The sequence below is a fragment of the Hemitrygon akajei genome, chromosome 11 (genome assembly GCF_048418815.1).
Source record: "Hemitrygon akajei chromosome 11, sHemAka1.3, whole genome shotgun sequence".
In the NCBI taxonomy this organism is placed as follows: Eukaryota; Metazoa; Chordata; class Chondrichthyes; order Myliobatiformes; family Dasyatidae; genus Hemitrygon; species Hemitrygon akajei.
This window is the reverse complement of record NC_133134.1, coordinates 22,419,022-22,434,628: the sequence shown is the minus strand read 5'-3', so window position 1 is coordinate 22,434,628 and position 15,607 is coordinate 22,419,022. Positions and strand designations below refer to the sequence as shown.

Below are 15,607 nucleotides of genomic sequence, written 5' to 3'. Positions count from 1 at the left end.
GGCTCTCAGGGTTACTCCAAATAGTAGAGACTATAATTCCCACCAACCTCAGCGCCTTATCCGGGAGCGCCAATTTCAAATGTCCGACTGCTAGAGGCTGCCGGGACCTGCGCTTTGTAGCCATGGTAACGGCGAGTTGTGCCGGCCCGAGGGTGTGCCATACGGTGTGGAAGGAGTGCATGCAAAGGCCGAGAGTCCGTGAACAGCTTCGAATTAAATTTACGCACTCGTGGGGTGTGGTTTTGTGAGCCTGCATTCATGACATACAAGAAAATAATGACACAAGAAATTCTGCTGGAAGTCTTGAGCAACACACACAAACGCTGGAGGAAATCAGCAGGTCAGGTCGAGTCAAGTCGCTTTTATTGTCATTTCAACCATAACTACTGGTACAGTACACAGCAAAAACGAAACAACGTTCCTCCAGGACCATGATGCTACATGAAACAACACAAACCTACTCTAGACTACGTGAAACAACACAAAACTACATTAGACTACATGAAACAACACAAAACTACATTAGACTTCAGACCCACACGGGACTACATAAAGTGCACAAAACAGTGCAAGACAGTACAATAATTAATAAACAAAGCAATAGGCACAGTAAAGGGCAAATTACAATATAATAATAAATGATGTAAATGTAAACAATGTTTTAGCAGGAATTGAGAAAGAAATGAGCAAAAATTGCAAAGGGAATGGAGTGGTGTTCAGCTGAGTGTGTGTGTAGGTTGGTGTCAGACTAGACTCTGGGAATTGAGGAGTCTAATGACTTGGGGGAAGACACTGTTGCACAGTCTGGTCGTGAGAGCCCGAATGCTTCAGTACCTTTTGCTAAATGGCAGGAGGGAGAAGAGTTTGTATAAGAGGTGCGTGGGTCCTTCACAATGCTGTTAGCTTTTCAGGCAGAAAAGCAGACGTTTCGGGCCAAGACCCGGGGTTCTGATGAGGGGTTGGCTGTTCATTTCCCTCCATAGATGCTGCCTGACCTGCTGAATTCCTCCAGCATTCTGTGCATGTTGCTGGAGAAAATAACAATCACACAACATGGTGAAGGAACTCAGCTGTCCATGCGCACCTATGGAGTGAAACGGGGCTCTTCATCTGGGAAGATAGCCGGTATTAAAAAGCTGTATGAAAGGGGTGGAGCAAATGATGGCAGGTGGTCAAATGTTCCTCCACCACTTTGAGTGTTGTTCAGATTCCAGCGTGCAGGTTGTATTATAGAACATAGAAATCTACAGCGCAATACAGGCCCTTCGGCCCATAATGTTGTACCGGCCATGTAACCTGCTCTAGAAACTGCCTAGAATTTCCCTAGCGCATAGTTTATTGGCTATCACTAACGAAAGGAGCCACTGCAACTGGTGGTAAAAGTGTGCTCCCTCACCTCTGACCCGCAACACAAGTACCCCTCAGGGCTGTGTACTAAACCCCTCCTTTACTCTCTGTATACATGACCACGTCACCATCCACAGGTCCAATCTGCTAATTAAATTTGCTGACGACACCACTGATTGGCTTAATCTCAAATAATAATAAGGCAGCCCTACAGAGAGGAAGTCATCACCCTGACACAGTGGTGTCAAGAAAACAACCTCTCCCTCAACGTCACGAGAACAAAGAAGCTAGTTGTGGACTACAGCAGGAATGGAGACGGGCTAATCCCTACTGACATCAATGGATCTGGGATTGAGGGGGTGGACAGCTTTAAGTTCCTCTGCATACACATCACCAAGGATCTCCTGTGGTCTGTAAGTAATGACTGTGTAGTGAAAAAAGCACAACAGCACCTCTTTCACCTCAGACAGTTGACGAAGTTTGATATGGGTCCCCCAAATCCTAAGGGCTTTGTACAGGGGCACAAATGAGAGCATCCTGACTGGCTGCATCACTGCCTGGTATGGAAATTGTGCTTCACTCAATCGCAGGACTCTGCAGAGAGTGGTGTGGACAGCCCAGCGCATCTGTGGATGTGAACTTCCCACTATTCAGTGCATTTAGAGACAGGTGGGTCCGAAGGATCATTGGGGACCCGAGTCACTCCAACCTCAAACTGTTCCAGCTGCCACCATCCGGGAAACGGTACCGCAGCAGAAAAACCAGGACCAACAGGCTTCATCCAACAGACCATCAGACTGATTAATTCATGCTGGCGCTACTATGTTATATTGACTATCCTGTTGTACATAATATCTATTATAAATTGCACTTTCAGACGGAGACGTAACGTGAAGATTTTTACTCGTGTATTTGAAGGATGGAAGCAATAAAGTCAATTCAGTTTAATTGAATCGACCCTGCCTCCTGGAGAAAGCGTCTACACTGAGTAAAAAGATTGCAATGAGAAGTACTGTATCTCTAAATTTTAGCAATCTATGATCCAGAGCAGTAACTCTTCAAATTAGTATTGGCTTTAAACAGAATAGTAGAACTATAGGCTGCAAAGATATGAACTGAATGAATGGAATTTCAGGCTAAATGCGGCTTTAAAAATAAACTACAGTGGAAGTTATTAAAATACAGTCATATTGGTGCTAAAACAAAACAAACTTCAGGAGGGTCGAAGCGGGGCACGCAGCATTCGCGGAGAGAAATGGGTAATTGACATCCGTTTCTGATACGTAGACCATTTCTCGTATTGATAAATGTTTATTGAAATAGGAAATATTAGACTAATTTCCTCTCACGAGGCATACATTCACTGGCACTCTGTAGCTGTACCCTTGCCAAATTCACTGTGAAATGTATCAATGTTTGTTTGATAACAGCTTCCAAATCCGCAGCCTCTAGAAGCGAGGATGGCAAGATTTGAGGAGATAGAGAATATTAATTAGAGAGATGGGTAGGGATTATAAACTATGTGAGAGAATTTTAAAATCCGGCATTGATAAGCAAAAATCAGAAATACTTTTATGTATCTTCTCGTCAAGATTAGAACATTGCTTTGAAGTCTCAAAGCCATGTTGTTTATTCTGATACAGAAACACGTTATATTCCACAAAATTTTTCATCCGCGTGCCTAATTTCAAAAAGCTAAATAATTTAACAAAGCGTATGTGGATACTTTTAACATAACCAATAACAGATTAATACAGTAGTTATAAAAATAAGTAGGAAAAAGTATTGCTGCCGCAAAGACAACAAATTTCACGACCTATGCCGCTGATATTAAACCTGATTCTGAAGCGTAGCAACATCTTCAGCGGTGAGCGAAACAGTTAATGTTTCAGGCTGATGACCGTTCATCGGGGTGAGAAAAGTTGCAGAGAAAGGCTGGTAGAGAAAAGAAAGGGAATGTCGTGACAGCGTGGAGACCAAAAGCTTGCCGAGATCCCACGATGCGTTCAGAGTCGTCTGGTCAGAAGGCAGGTCAGGGATGATAGTCGGAGATGGAGGATGATAGCGGAGTAGTGTGCCAGCCCGTTCCGCCTGATTGACCCGTCTCCTTCTCTGCTCGCTCCTACCATCCGGCCAGGGTGCAGAGCCTTGGGTCCCACGCGGCCAGGACCAGGAACAGCTGTCGCCTACAGCCATCGCTCTCCTGGACTGTCTTTATTCACCTCAGCGCTGAACTCGGCCTGTCGACTCACTTTCGGGGTCTCTGCAGCTCTCGTTCTCAGTATTATTTGTTCACTTTTCTATTATTCGCGTTTGTTTGTCTGTCTTTGTTGTGTGTGTCTTTTCGTGGATTCTATTGTATATCAAGGTCGTATATGGTATGCCAACTTCGATAATAAATTTACTTAGAACTTTGAATGACAAGATGAAGAGCTTCGACACATTTCGTCGCCTGTCCATCTCCCTCTACAGATGCTGCCTGACCCCCTTGAGTTCCTCCAGTAGTTGGTTTTTTGCTCCAGATTCCAGCATCTGCGGTCTCTTGATAACAAAAGATTTGCATTATCCCTCTCGACAGACAGCAGACCCTCGGCACTTGACAGGTACGGTCTGAGACCCAAGATGTAATTCCTCTAGTACTGTCTATACTGTTAAAGCACTATCGTGTTTTAAAAGCAATAACTGCATTTTGCCTGTATAAACGGTCTGCTCCCAATTTCTAACAAGGGTAATATCGGCGACTTTCTATTTTTGCTGCAGATTTTTTTCAGGCCTCGCTATTCCACAGCCCTATTGCCTGAGCCCATTCTGTTGGAGAATTGTGCTTTAGAGTTTTAGAACCTGCTAAGAAGACTTGTGCGGCGGGCGATATCGTGGTAATGACTGATGTTTCTCCGATATGATTCTACTTGCATGTCCACTTAGTGTATGGGGAATGTTGAAAATAAGTTTGTTCTGCGGGGTTCTTTCGGTAAACTGGGGTTGCGGTCGATCATAAATAACGTGGGATTATGAAACTGCTCGTGCTGTTATTGCTGGGGGTCAGAATAAATATAATAACGCGCACAGATCCCAATCTTATCAGCGGCTAGATGGTTTTCTCTGGTAACACATTGTGTGCGAATTGAAAATCTCGATTGTACAGGACTAACCGCATGCCGGTGATAAGACTGCGGCCCGGCCCAGTATCTGCTGCAGTAAGAATCGGTGTGAAAGAACAAAGAATGGTCGGGAGTCCTTCTTCTATGACACAAACAGTGACGCTTAAAGGAGAGCTAAATGAAATATGTTGAAACAAAGAACGCTAATACGTGGACTGTACGTTCCTTTTCCGAAATCAATTCATTGTCTTGTGTCTAATAGACTGCAGTGTAAGATATCAATAACCGGATGAATGAGGCATGCACGGCTCCCCCATGACATTAAATATCTTATTTCCGTTAATTTAGCTTCAATTAAGAGTTAAAGTTTCTAATTATAAATCTATATTTAAGTGTTTGGGCATTGAAATAGATAAAATTAAAGAAATTGAAGTCAAGAGATTCAGGAAGCAAGCTGCATTAAAATTTATCTACCACATTTCATTTAATTTGTCACACACTTCTGCAATAGCTTGTGTGTTCTCTCCTAGTTAATTTTTCACGGAATTTTGGTATTCAGGCTGTTTGAGTAAAGCACCAACACTGAGACACAGAGTTTCTTCACAACTCTTCCAATTTAATATCTAAAAGCACACACGGAGTCATGGTATGATATAAATAGAAAACTTTCCCTACTGTGGCATCTTGGAAAAGGCACAGATGAGCTGTATAGTAGACAATCCCTTAGACTTTGAGAAATATGCTTGTGTTTTGGTCAGAGACCAGGGGGGAAAAACAATGAAAATGCTGGCTTTATTCAATTTGTAAACCATCTGTTTGATTTGTGTGTGTATCTGATACCCAAATGCTGCTGCTATTGACCTATTTTATAACAATTTAATGCAGTGTTGACTTCCAGTCAATGGCCACTCTAACACAAGTATTGGAGGAACTTAACAGGTCAGGCAGTATCAATTGAGAGGAATAAACATTTGATGTTTTAGGCCAAGACCCTTTAAAACAAGTCAGGGCAGGAGCCCTTGTTGCAGATGACAATAGTTCCTCCTACTTATGTGCAACAGAGCACCAGAATACATTTCCCTCCATAGATCATAGAATCATAGAGCACTACAGCACAAAAGCAGGCCCTTTGCCCCATCTAATCTGTGCAAGTTATTATTCTGCCTAATAAAATCTTCTCGGGCTTCCATCCGGGTACAGGTATCAATTATAACCAACTCATCCCTGAAGAAGATAACACAGTTTGTCATCAAAACATCGATTATAATCGATACCTGAACCCGGTTTGAAGCCTGAGAAGAGTTTATTCGTTGTATATGCCAGGAAAGCACTAGATCCTTTTTTAAAAATTCTGCCTAGTCTCACTGACCTGCATGCGGACCGTAGCCCTCCTATCCATGTACTTACCCAAGCGTCTCTTAAATATTGAAATCGAACCCACGTCCACTACATCCGCTGGCAGCTCATTCCACTCTCTCACCACCCTCCGAGTGAACAAGTCTTCCTTCATGTTCCCCTTAAACATTTCACCTTTTACCATATATCATAATTTTATAGTATATCTCCCCTCATTCTCCTATACTACAGGGAATAAAGTGCTAAACTATTCAATCTTTCCTATAACTCAGGTCCGCAAGTTCTGGCAACATGCCACCCCTGATAAATTCCTCTAATTCCTCTTGCATTGCTTCAGACTGCAGCATCTTGCATCATCAGTCGTAGGATTTAATCCCAATACATTAAAAATTTGTGTCCCCCCCCCCCCCCCCCACACCTGATGCTGCTCGGCCTACTGAGTTCCCCAGCAGATTGCTTGTTGCCAAAAACTAAAGCAGATACCTTCAGTCGCTGGTAATGCTTTCAGAGCTGACTTGGCCTTGGGGCCTGGGTATCTTGATTTCCTTGTCTTTTTTTTTTCGGGACTCTGTCATGAGAAATGTTTGAGAATTTTGTAACCCAAGCTAAGTGCTCAAAAATATACAGAAATTCTGGTTAATATTAATCATTGTCAGAAATGAAAAGTCTTGTGCTGAAACTGTACAGTACCGTAAAAATTTTCAAAACAGTAAGTTACGCATCAATGGAACTCCACAGCTTCTGTTCCAAATGAACACAAGAGAGAAGAAAACAAATCCAGAAGACTTTCTCATGAAATGTCATAGGCCTGAAATGTTAATAGTGTTTCCATTAACAGCTGTTGTCCAATCTGCTGAATATTTCCTGTATTTTAGTAGAAGTGCGAATTGGTCTTTCCTTTGTGTGTTTCATCCAAGAGGACCACTACCTTGCCATGGGGTTTGGAGGATTGCGTGCCTCAATCACCCAGAGACCTACATTGGCTGGAGTCAGGGCCTTGTGCTTTGGCTCTTGGTAGGGTTACCCATGCCAAACAGCTCATAGGAAAGAGGCCAGACTAAGGGTGATCCACCGGTCCTCCAGGTTCAGGGGTTCAGCTCAGGGCTAACAACCCTGACTGGTCAAAAGACAATTGTCACAGACACATATAGCATCCATCTATACAGACAGGGAAGGAGGTCTTCATTACTGCCCTAAACATCTATACAGACAGGGAAGGAGGTCTTCATTACTGATCTAAACGCCAACGGTGAAACAGCCAGTCAGTAAGTAAATTTGTGTGTTCATTCTGACATCCCACAAGACTTCTGTACAAAAACAGGAGCAAATATTTCAACATACTTAGAAACACACTGAATTTGGTGAATAATCTAACTTTAGTGTAATCTAAATGTTGCCATTTTTCCATAGTGCAGGAGTAGGGTCAGAGTACAACAGAGCAGAGGTGGGGGTAACATTCAGCAGAGTTCAAAAGAGACAGGACAAGGCCATTAAGGAAGTGCATTGGTCACTGTGGCCATAAAATAAAGACACTGAATAATGAAACACAAATGTTATGTTTTGTAACTTCAAAACATAAAACTAATTAAAAGGAAAAGAGGAGAGCCAAGCAGATATAAGTATTATCACAAACAAAAGAAAATCTGCTGATGCTGGAAATGCAAGCAACACACACAAAATGTTGGAGGAACTCAGCAGACCAGGCAGCAACTACGGAAAAGAGTAAACGGTCGACATTTCAGGCCGAGACCCTTCATCAGGACTAAGATGTGAAGCTTAGTTTGTTCTTTACTTTAAACGAGGCGCGCATGTATCAATGTGGTGGCATGTGACGAATGCCATTCACGTGCTTTTACATATAGCCCATAATTAAGTATTTAAATGAACAAGATTTCTTAATCAAATAATATATTTATATTATTAGTTAAATGTACCAAAATACTCCTCCCTTCCTAGTTATATACTCCAACTCAATATAAAATGCATCTCATCTACGTACACAGTATACAATATAATACAACTATACAGACAACCACAGCACAGTAAATTTTAAATTGTCCCATTTAGGTCTAAAGATTTAATCACTGTAGAGGCCTTCTTACTCTTTTGGGATAACATCTTTCCTGACAAAGGGAACCCCATGGCAGGTGAAACAATCTCGGGTTCTGGGGCCTCTTCCATGATGGTTGTAGGAGTTGACCCTAAGACTATAGGAAGTGGTTCTGACAGCTTTCTTGTCCTTCCTTTTTCTTCTTATAGTTTGTGCCTCTTGATCTTGGGATTTAGTTCATTGGAGTATTTTCTTAGTAATCCTTCTATTGCTCTCTTTACAAAATGATCTCACCTCTTGCTTTCCTTATCCATAACATCATCTGACAAATCCTCAGTCTTCATATCTGAATTGACTCCATTTGGCATTCTATTTTTCCAGCTGGGCTTTGGTCTCTGCATCTACTTTTACAAGCAGCTTTTTGTCTCCCACTTGAAGTTCATGTAATAATCTTAATGCACACAGAGTAGATTCTGGTTCTTTATACTCACAAAAGCCAAATGCTTGCAACTTTTCTGAAGGTCCTTGAACTCTCTTCCACTTTAAAAGCAAGCCAAACTGTATTTTGCATGTCACTGCCTGATTAACATTCTCAGATATGTTACCTACATAAATTGCTGTAGTCAGACCTCTACTTTCATCACTTTCACGCTTCCTCTGAGCAGCATGTTCCTTCCTTGATTCAATCTGTTTTCCAAACAGAGGCATAGGGTTTGGAACCAACACATGTTTGTTTTCCGTTGCACAGCAGTTCATGGTGTACAGAAAGAAGACAGACGTGGCATCATCCAGTACTTTTCTTCATTCTCCTTCAATTGACTCAAATGCAGGGGATGTGGCAAGCAAATGGTGAATGGATCTCCAATCAAGTTTTACTTGTCTCAGCCACTCACGACCCCACAATGCTGGGCCTCTGTTTTTACCACATACAAGTCCAATGTGGCTTGTTGGTCATTGTATTACAAATGCCATTCCCACAGGGGTTATCGTTTCTCCAGTATAAATTATTGGCTGGATATCTGCAGGCTTCAGTTAAGTTTCTTTGAAATGCCATTCAATCTCATTTTGTGGAGGGACTGAAACAGCCGAGCCAGGGTCCAAATTCATTGTAATTAATTTGCCATTCACTTCTGGTGTAAGCCATATTGCTTGTTTATTGTTAGTTTTCACATTGTAAATCTCAAGGATAACCAGTCCTGTATCACCTTTTATTATCAGATTTTCCATCAACAGTATGCATATTAGTGCTCATTTTGAAACTGCAACTTGACTTTTTATCTTTATCTCTTCCCTGTATAGCCCATGTATTTTTGTCTGCCCAACATGCTCTTTGTATATGTCCTACTTTGTTGTACTTACTTGCAGTTTTGCATTTATACCTGCATTGGTCTGGTGTATGAGCCCGTCACACAATAATGCAATTTGTTCATTCATGCTGGTTTCTGTTTAGACATTGCAATTTTGTTCATGCTCACTTTCATTCCTGTCTGAAACTCATTTGTGTCTCTGCTGTTTCCATTGATTCAGCTATTTTAACTGCTCTTTTAAATTATGTTGTGCTTCAGTTAGGAGCCATGTTTGAATGCTTCCTTCACAGATTCCACAACCTAAACAATCTCTCACTGCATCCATTAAGTCCATCACTGAACTGACAATACTCAGACAACTTCTTCAATTCAGCCATGTACAGTAAAGTGGACTACCCTTCCTTTTGAATCTGCTTATGAAACCTAAAGCGTTCTGCATTAGTTTTGGCTCTAAGTGTTCCTGCATAACTTTCATGATATCCGCAAAGCTCATTTCAGTTGATTTGGTTGGACCAGTTAAACATCGAAGCAAACTGTATGCCTTTAAATCCAATGCACTCAGCAAAATTGGTGCTCATCTCTCATCACCTATTCCACTTGCTTCAAACTACTGTTCAATTAACTCAGTATACATGAGCCAGTTATCAGTTGTGTAATCAAATGTGTTAATCTTTCCAATAGAGCCAGCCATTCTGCTCCTTGTTTTTAATGATTGTTATCACCCAGTACTCACTGTTTATGAACCCATGAAATCTTCCATTTTCTGCTGTTTTTAACTTGATCATCTTGCTGTGCTTTTTTTTTTATTGGACCATTTCTTGCTGTGTGTGTTTTTTAGCATGAATGTCTTGCTGCACCTCAACATGGTGCAACCTCAGTCATCTCATGTTCATTTTAAAATGTATTTATTTGTTTGTTTATTTATTGAGATACAGTGTGAAATAGACCCTTCTGGCCCTTTGAGTCACGCCACCCAACAATCCCCCACTTTAATGCTGGCCTAATCAGAGGACAAATTACAATGACCAATTAATCTACCAACTGATAGGTCTTTGGACTATGGGAGTAAACTGGAGCATCTGGAAGAAACTTACATGGTCACAGTGAGAATGTACAAGCTCCCTGCAGGCAGCAGTGGGTATTGAACCCAGGTCGCTGGTATTGTAAAGCATTATACTAACCACTACACTACTATGCCACCCCACTGTCACCACAGTTATGTTTGTAACTTCAAAACATAAAACTAATTAAAAAGAAAACAAGAGAGCTAAGGAGATGTGAGTCATAGTTTGTTCTTTAATTGAGGTGCACACATATCATGCGATGACATGATGGTGTATGGCATTCACGTGCTTTTATGTATAACACATAATGAAGTATTTAAATGACCAAGAATGCTTAATCAAGCAATACGTCTACCATATTACTCAATTACTGAAATATTAAATACACAACAACAAATACTATTAAGTTAATACAAATTTCTGTTGGGCTTAATCTAAAGTATCGTGTACAATTCTGGCCACTGCACTTTGAGAACAATATCAAGGCTCTAGAAAGATTAGAACCAAAATTTGAAAATGGATTTGGTTATGCAGAGATTGTAGAAGATCCAATTGTTCCATCTAGAATGGCGACTACCACAGTGATCCCAAAGAGAGATTGTCAAAATTGTGAGAAGTTTTAGTAGAAGGAAAGTCTGGTAAATTGAGCAATAATTGGATGGTAGAAATTTTAACATTGGCAAAAGAGGAATAAGGGGAAACTCTTCACTATGTAGGTTTCTAAGCACAGAACAAATTGCCTGTCAGGATCGTGGAAGTAGCTGCCAAGAAATTGGTTGAAAAGCAACTGAAAGGTGTTAGTTTAGAAGGGTGTAAGGAAAAGATGGAGTGAAGTACTTCCTTGTACAGCTCTTTCAAAGAGCTGGGACAAATGTGGCCACCTGTGCTAAAATATTCTGTGAACTATAGAATATATAAAAACTTAATAATAGTAATAATAACAACATGTGTCCTTATTGTTAGCTGAAGCCAAAACACACTTTTCAGCATGGCACACTGCTTTAACATAAAACTGATAATATATACTACCCCACAGCATAGCAGTAGAAATCTTAACTAGGATATTACATGTATAAGATCATGAAGGGTATAGATAGGGTGAAATCATGTTGTCTCTTTTTCCAGGGAAGGGGTGCTAAAAACAAGAGGACATAGGTTCAAGATCAGAGGGGAGGGTATTAAAAGCAATATCTGGAGCAGCTTCTTCACAAAAAGGGTGTTGCACATTTGAAATGAGTTGCCAGAAATAGTGGCTGAGGTGGCCGCATTAGTGACCTTTAAAACACATCTAGTTACGGACATGGATGAGAGAGGTTTAAAGAGCTAAGGGACGAGGGTCAATGGGCAACAAAATTGGCACAGTTAAGTTGGGCCAAAAGGCCTGTTTCCATACAGTATGACTCTATGATGCTCAGTGCTGACATCTAATGCATTATACTAATCCCAATTCAATTGATCTCATAATATATAATAAAATGCTGAATAGAAAAACAGTCAATACATATATCTGTATGCCCTTGACTACACAAGTAGACATTTTCTAATTAAATTCTGACATATTAACTTTCATATTCAGTTACAATACATCAAGAAGCTCCTTCAGCTCAAAGCAATCTTATTCCCCTATTAATTTTTCTCTGTAGCGTGTTCTCTCCACATTCCCATCAATGATCCCAGTTTTTACTATGTGGCTGTACTATAGGGACAATTTACAGTGGTAAAATTAACCTACCAACCCACATGTCTTTGGAGAATGTTCTAACTCAACATAAAAACCACCCAAGGTCAGGATTGAACCCAGTCACCGTGAGGCACTCTGCTAGCTATGCCACTGTGTCATAGATTGAATGCTACTTAAAATGGTTTAAGAAACTGGATCAACTGTGCACTATGAAAATATCTCTTCTTGTTTCCAGGGATTGCATGATTTCATCATCTGAATTCTTCAGTATGGAAGAACTCGAACGACTAAAAAGCAATTATAATGCTGGTGGATTGGAAGCAGTCATACCAGAGATAAAGAATAAATTAGATGACCTGGTTAATGCACAAATTAATATTGCAGTTGCAGGTGGAAAATGTTCAGGCAAGTCTACCTTTATTACTGCTGTGGCAGGCTTTGAGATACATGAGGAGGGAAAGGATAGCAGTGAGAAAACTGATGAAGAGCCTATCATATATGCTCACCCTATTCTGCCTAATGTTCATATTGAAGAACTTCCAGGAATAGATTCTGATACTAGCCCAGTGAGTGAGTATCTGAAAACAGTAAATGTTGGGAAGTATGATCTGTTCATCATTGTGTCAGAATGCCGATTTAAAGGAGGCGAAGGCACACTCGCCAAAGCAGTTCAACAGGAAGGCAAACAGCTCTACTTTGTTCAATCTAAGATTGACAATGACCTCCACCCACTGGAAATGGATGGTATGACTTTGAACACAGAGTTGCAAAAGATAAGAATGGACTGTGTCGCAGCCTTGGAAGAGATGGGGGTTACAGCACCAGCTGTTTATCTGATTTCAAGCTTGCACCGCAATAATTACGATTTCCCTGCTCTAAAGGACATGCTTGCAAACAGTCTGTACAATGTAAAGAAGGCTGCTTTTTTGCTGTCACTCCCAAAAGTAACTTCAGAATTAATAGAAGAGAAAAGAAAAATGTTGGAGAAAAGAATCTGGATGACCGCTGCACTTGCAGGAGCAGTGGGAACGGTTCCCGTTCCTGGCATGTCCTTTGCCACTGGTATTGGATTGCTGGCAGCAGGGCTTGTTTACCTCTGGCACCATCGGGATCTACGCGACAAGTGCATGCAAAGTTTGGCAGACAGCAGTGGTAAACCCCTGGCACTACTGAGATCTGAAATCCACTCACCAGGCAAAACGACCCGAGCACTTATCAAAATAGCATTAGGTGTTACCGCTGTTGTTTGTACAGTAGCTGAGATCAAGTTTGACCTCACACCACTAATTGTCTCTGTTTTTGGTGCCGTATCGTCCTTTTGTTTCACAGCCTTGCTCTTAAAGGATTCACTGAACCAACAGGTGAAAACTGCTCAAGTAGCTGTCAAAACTGCTTTTGAAACTGATCAAAAATGACATGATTTAACAGACAACTCTGCATCAATCAATGACTTGGAGGTAGGGCAGAGAAGGATACTCGGTCTATCCTATAGCAAGCAATGTCAGTTCAATTAGAATAGTCTATTTCAAGGCAGAAAGAAAACATAAGCTACAACAACTTCTTCCAAGAAACAATAGGGTGATTTATTTAGAAAAATGCAGTGTTTGGAAAATACTTACACTCAGTGGCCACTTTATTAGGTACACTTGTACGCCTGCTTGCTAATGAAAATATCTAATCAGCCAATCATCTGGTAGCAACTCAATGCTTAAAAGCATGCATGCATGGTCAAAATGTTCAGTTGTTGTTCAGAACAAATATCATAATGGGGAAGAAATGTGATCTAAGTGGTTTTTACCATGGAATAATTGTTGGGGCCAGACGGGGTGGTTTGAGTATCTGAGAAACTGCTGATCTCCTGGGCTATCTGTCTAACAGAATGTGGTAAACTATGTATACCTGTCTGGACATGCCTCTCTGCTGACTGCTCCTGTGGCTCCTCCCACAGGCGATTGGGGCACTGCTCCTCCCTCAGTCTCCGAGATGTCGTGCTCCCTTTTGCTGCTAATAAAAGCCTATCGTTCACTTTCTGTCTCCGAGAGTTATTGATGGTGCATCACAGAATGCACACACAACAGTGTCTAAAGATACAGAGAATAGTGTGAAAAATGGGAGAAAAATCATCGAGTAAGCAGCAGTTCTGTGGGTGAAAACTCCTTGTTAATGAGAGAGGTTAGTAAAGTATGGCCAGACTGATTCAAGCTTTCAGGCAGACAACACTAATTCAAATAACCACCTGTTACAACAGTGGTGTGCAGAAGAGTATCTCTGAATGCACACCACGTCGAACCCTGAAATGGATGGGATTCTGCAGCAGAAAACCACAACGGGCTCCACTCCTGTATCTAATAAAGTAGCCACTCTGTGTGATCTTATTAGACAGGAATTACTTCATCATCTCTACTCTGGCTGAATATAGCAATATCTGTTAAAATTATTTACAAGGTATTCTCTAACTTAGTATTCACAGAGCCCTATATTCAACCTTATCTCCCTCAGCTTTTAGATTAATTAAAATCAAAACAAAAGATTAAAATTTATAACCTCTGGATGTCCCAAATTACTTTATGGCCAGTAGAAATAATCAGACATTGTCTGCAGAGTAGTCACCATTGCAGGAAACACACCAGCCAATTTGTGCAGATTAGCAGCCCTTAAATCCAATTGAAAGACAGTGACCTGAGTACAGGCGTTAGTTCAGGAGCATATCATTGTGCTAATGCAGTTAAGTGCTTTTTGTTTATTAATTTCTTAATCTTGTGGGAGCTATGAAGATAAGACAGTGTGAAAATTGACATGGAAGATTGGGAAATGCATTTTATTATAATTGGCTTGTACATCAGAGAGGAATATTTGAGTGTCATTTTGTTAGAGACTTGCTAACATTTGTTTGCTGAGTTTCTTTAGGATTGGGTCATTACATTGTGGAAGGAAAACAAGAGAAATAGAAGCAAATGTGAATGTAAACAGAAGAGTTATTTAATAACTGTGTAAAAGTAATCATGTAAACTCAGTGAAAGCTGCCAGTCAAAATATACAATGTAAATTGATATGAAAGTGGCTTGCATTTTGCCCAGAATGGGCACAGCCTGACTTTAATAGAAATTAAGACTTAGAGAGATACAAAATGTTTTTCCCTTTCGATTCATTCATATAGTCAAACAATACTCCCACTCCATCTGTTACCTCGGTCATTGCACCACACTTAAACACTTTAAACCATTTTTATATTGCTATTTATATTGTATTTATGCACATTTTATTCCTCATCTCTACTTCTACCTCTACCTTTATTTTTTTTATATAATTCTTTATTATTTCTATTTGTGGAATATTGTGGTTTCTTGTTGCACTCCAACATACCACAACAAATTCCTAATACCTGTACATGTAAAAGTATGTGGTGAATTAAGTTGATAATAAAGAAAAAAGATCCATTATAAGCATTCTCAATGATGTGATTTTTATTTTGGTGTCTGAATATTGTTTCAAAGATTCGACTGTTGGTTTTCATGTATTTGCATTCCAATGAATATTCAATACATTTTCAGGAGCATGGAAGATACAGAAAATCTTTGAACGCTTGTCAGCTCAGCAGCCATAAAGAAATTACAGTCTTTCACATCACCGTAATTCTTTCTCAGATAATTCCAGGGTGTTCACTTGAACTGTGCTGCCTGAAAATCTTTTTGGTGTACAAT

The 15,607-nt window shown here is 40.5% G+C and overlaps 1 protein-coding gene across 3 annotated transcripts; it reads left to right on the top strand.

Annotated features, from left to right (window-relative positions):
• Positions 1 to 2,975: 2,975 nt before the first annotated feature.
• On the top strand, positions 2,976 to 15,278 carry LOC140735387 (interferon-gamma-inducible GTPase 10-like). 3 transcript variants are annotated; one of them, XR_012100741.1, is made up of 3 exons: positions 2,976 to 3,950; positions 4,108 to 4,223; positions 8,603 to 10,420. XR_012100741.1 is itself a non-coding variant. In XM_073060382.1 (3 exons), exon 3 carries the CDS (start codon positions 12,149 to 12,151, stop codon positions 13,319 to 13,321), a length of 1,173 nt encoding a protein of 390 aa, XP_072916483.1. In that variant the 5' UTR covers positions 2,976 to 3,950; positions 4,108 to 4,223; positions 12,142 to 12,148; the 3' UTR covers positions 13,322 to 15,278. The 3 variants fall into 3 exon arrangements, 2 of the variants coding, with proteins under 2 accessions (XP_072916483.1, XP_072916484.1); XM_073060382.1 differs by lacking the exon at positions 8,603 to 10,420 and adding an exon at positions 12,142 to 15,278; XM_073060383.1 differs by lacking the exons at positions 4,108 to 4,223; positions 8,603 to 10,420 and adding an exon at positions 12,142 to 15,278.
• Positions 15,279 to 15,607: the final 329 nt, after the last annotated feature.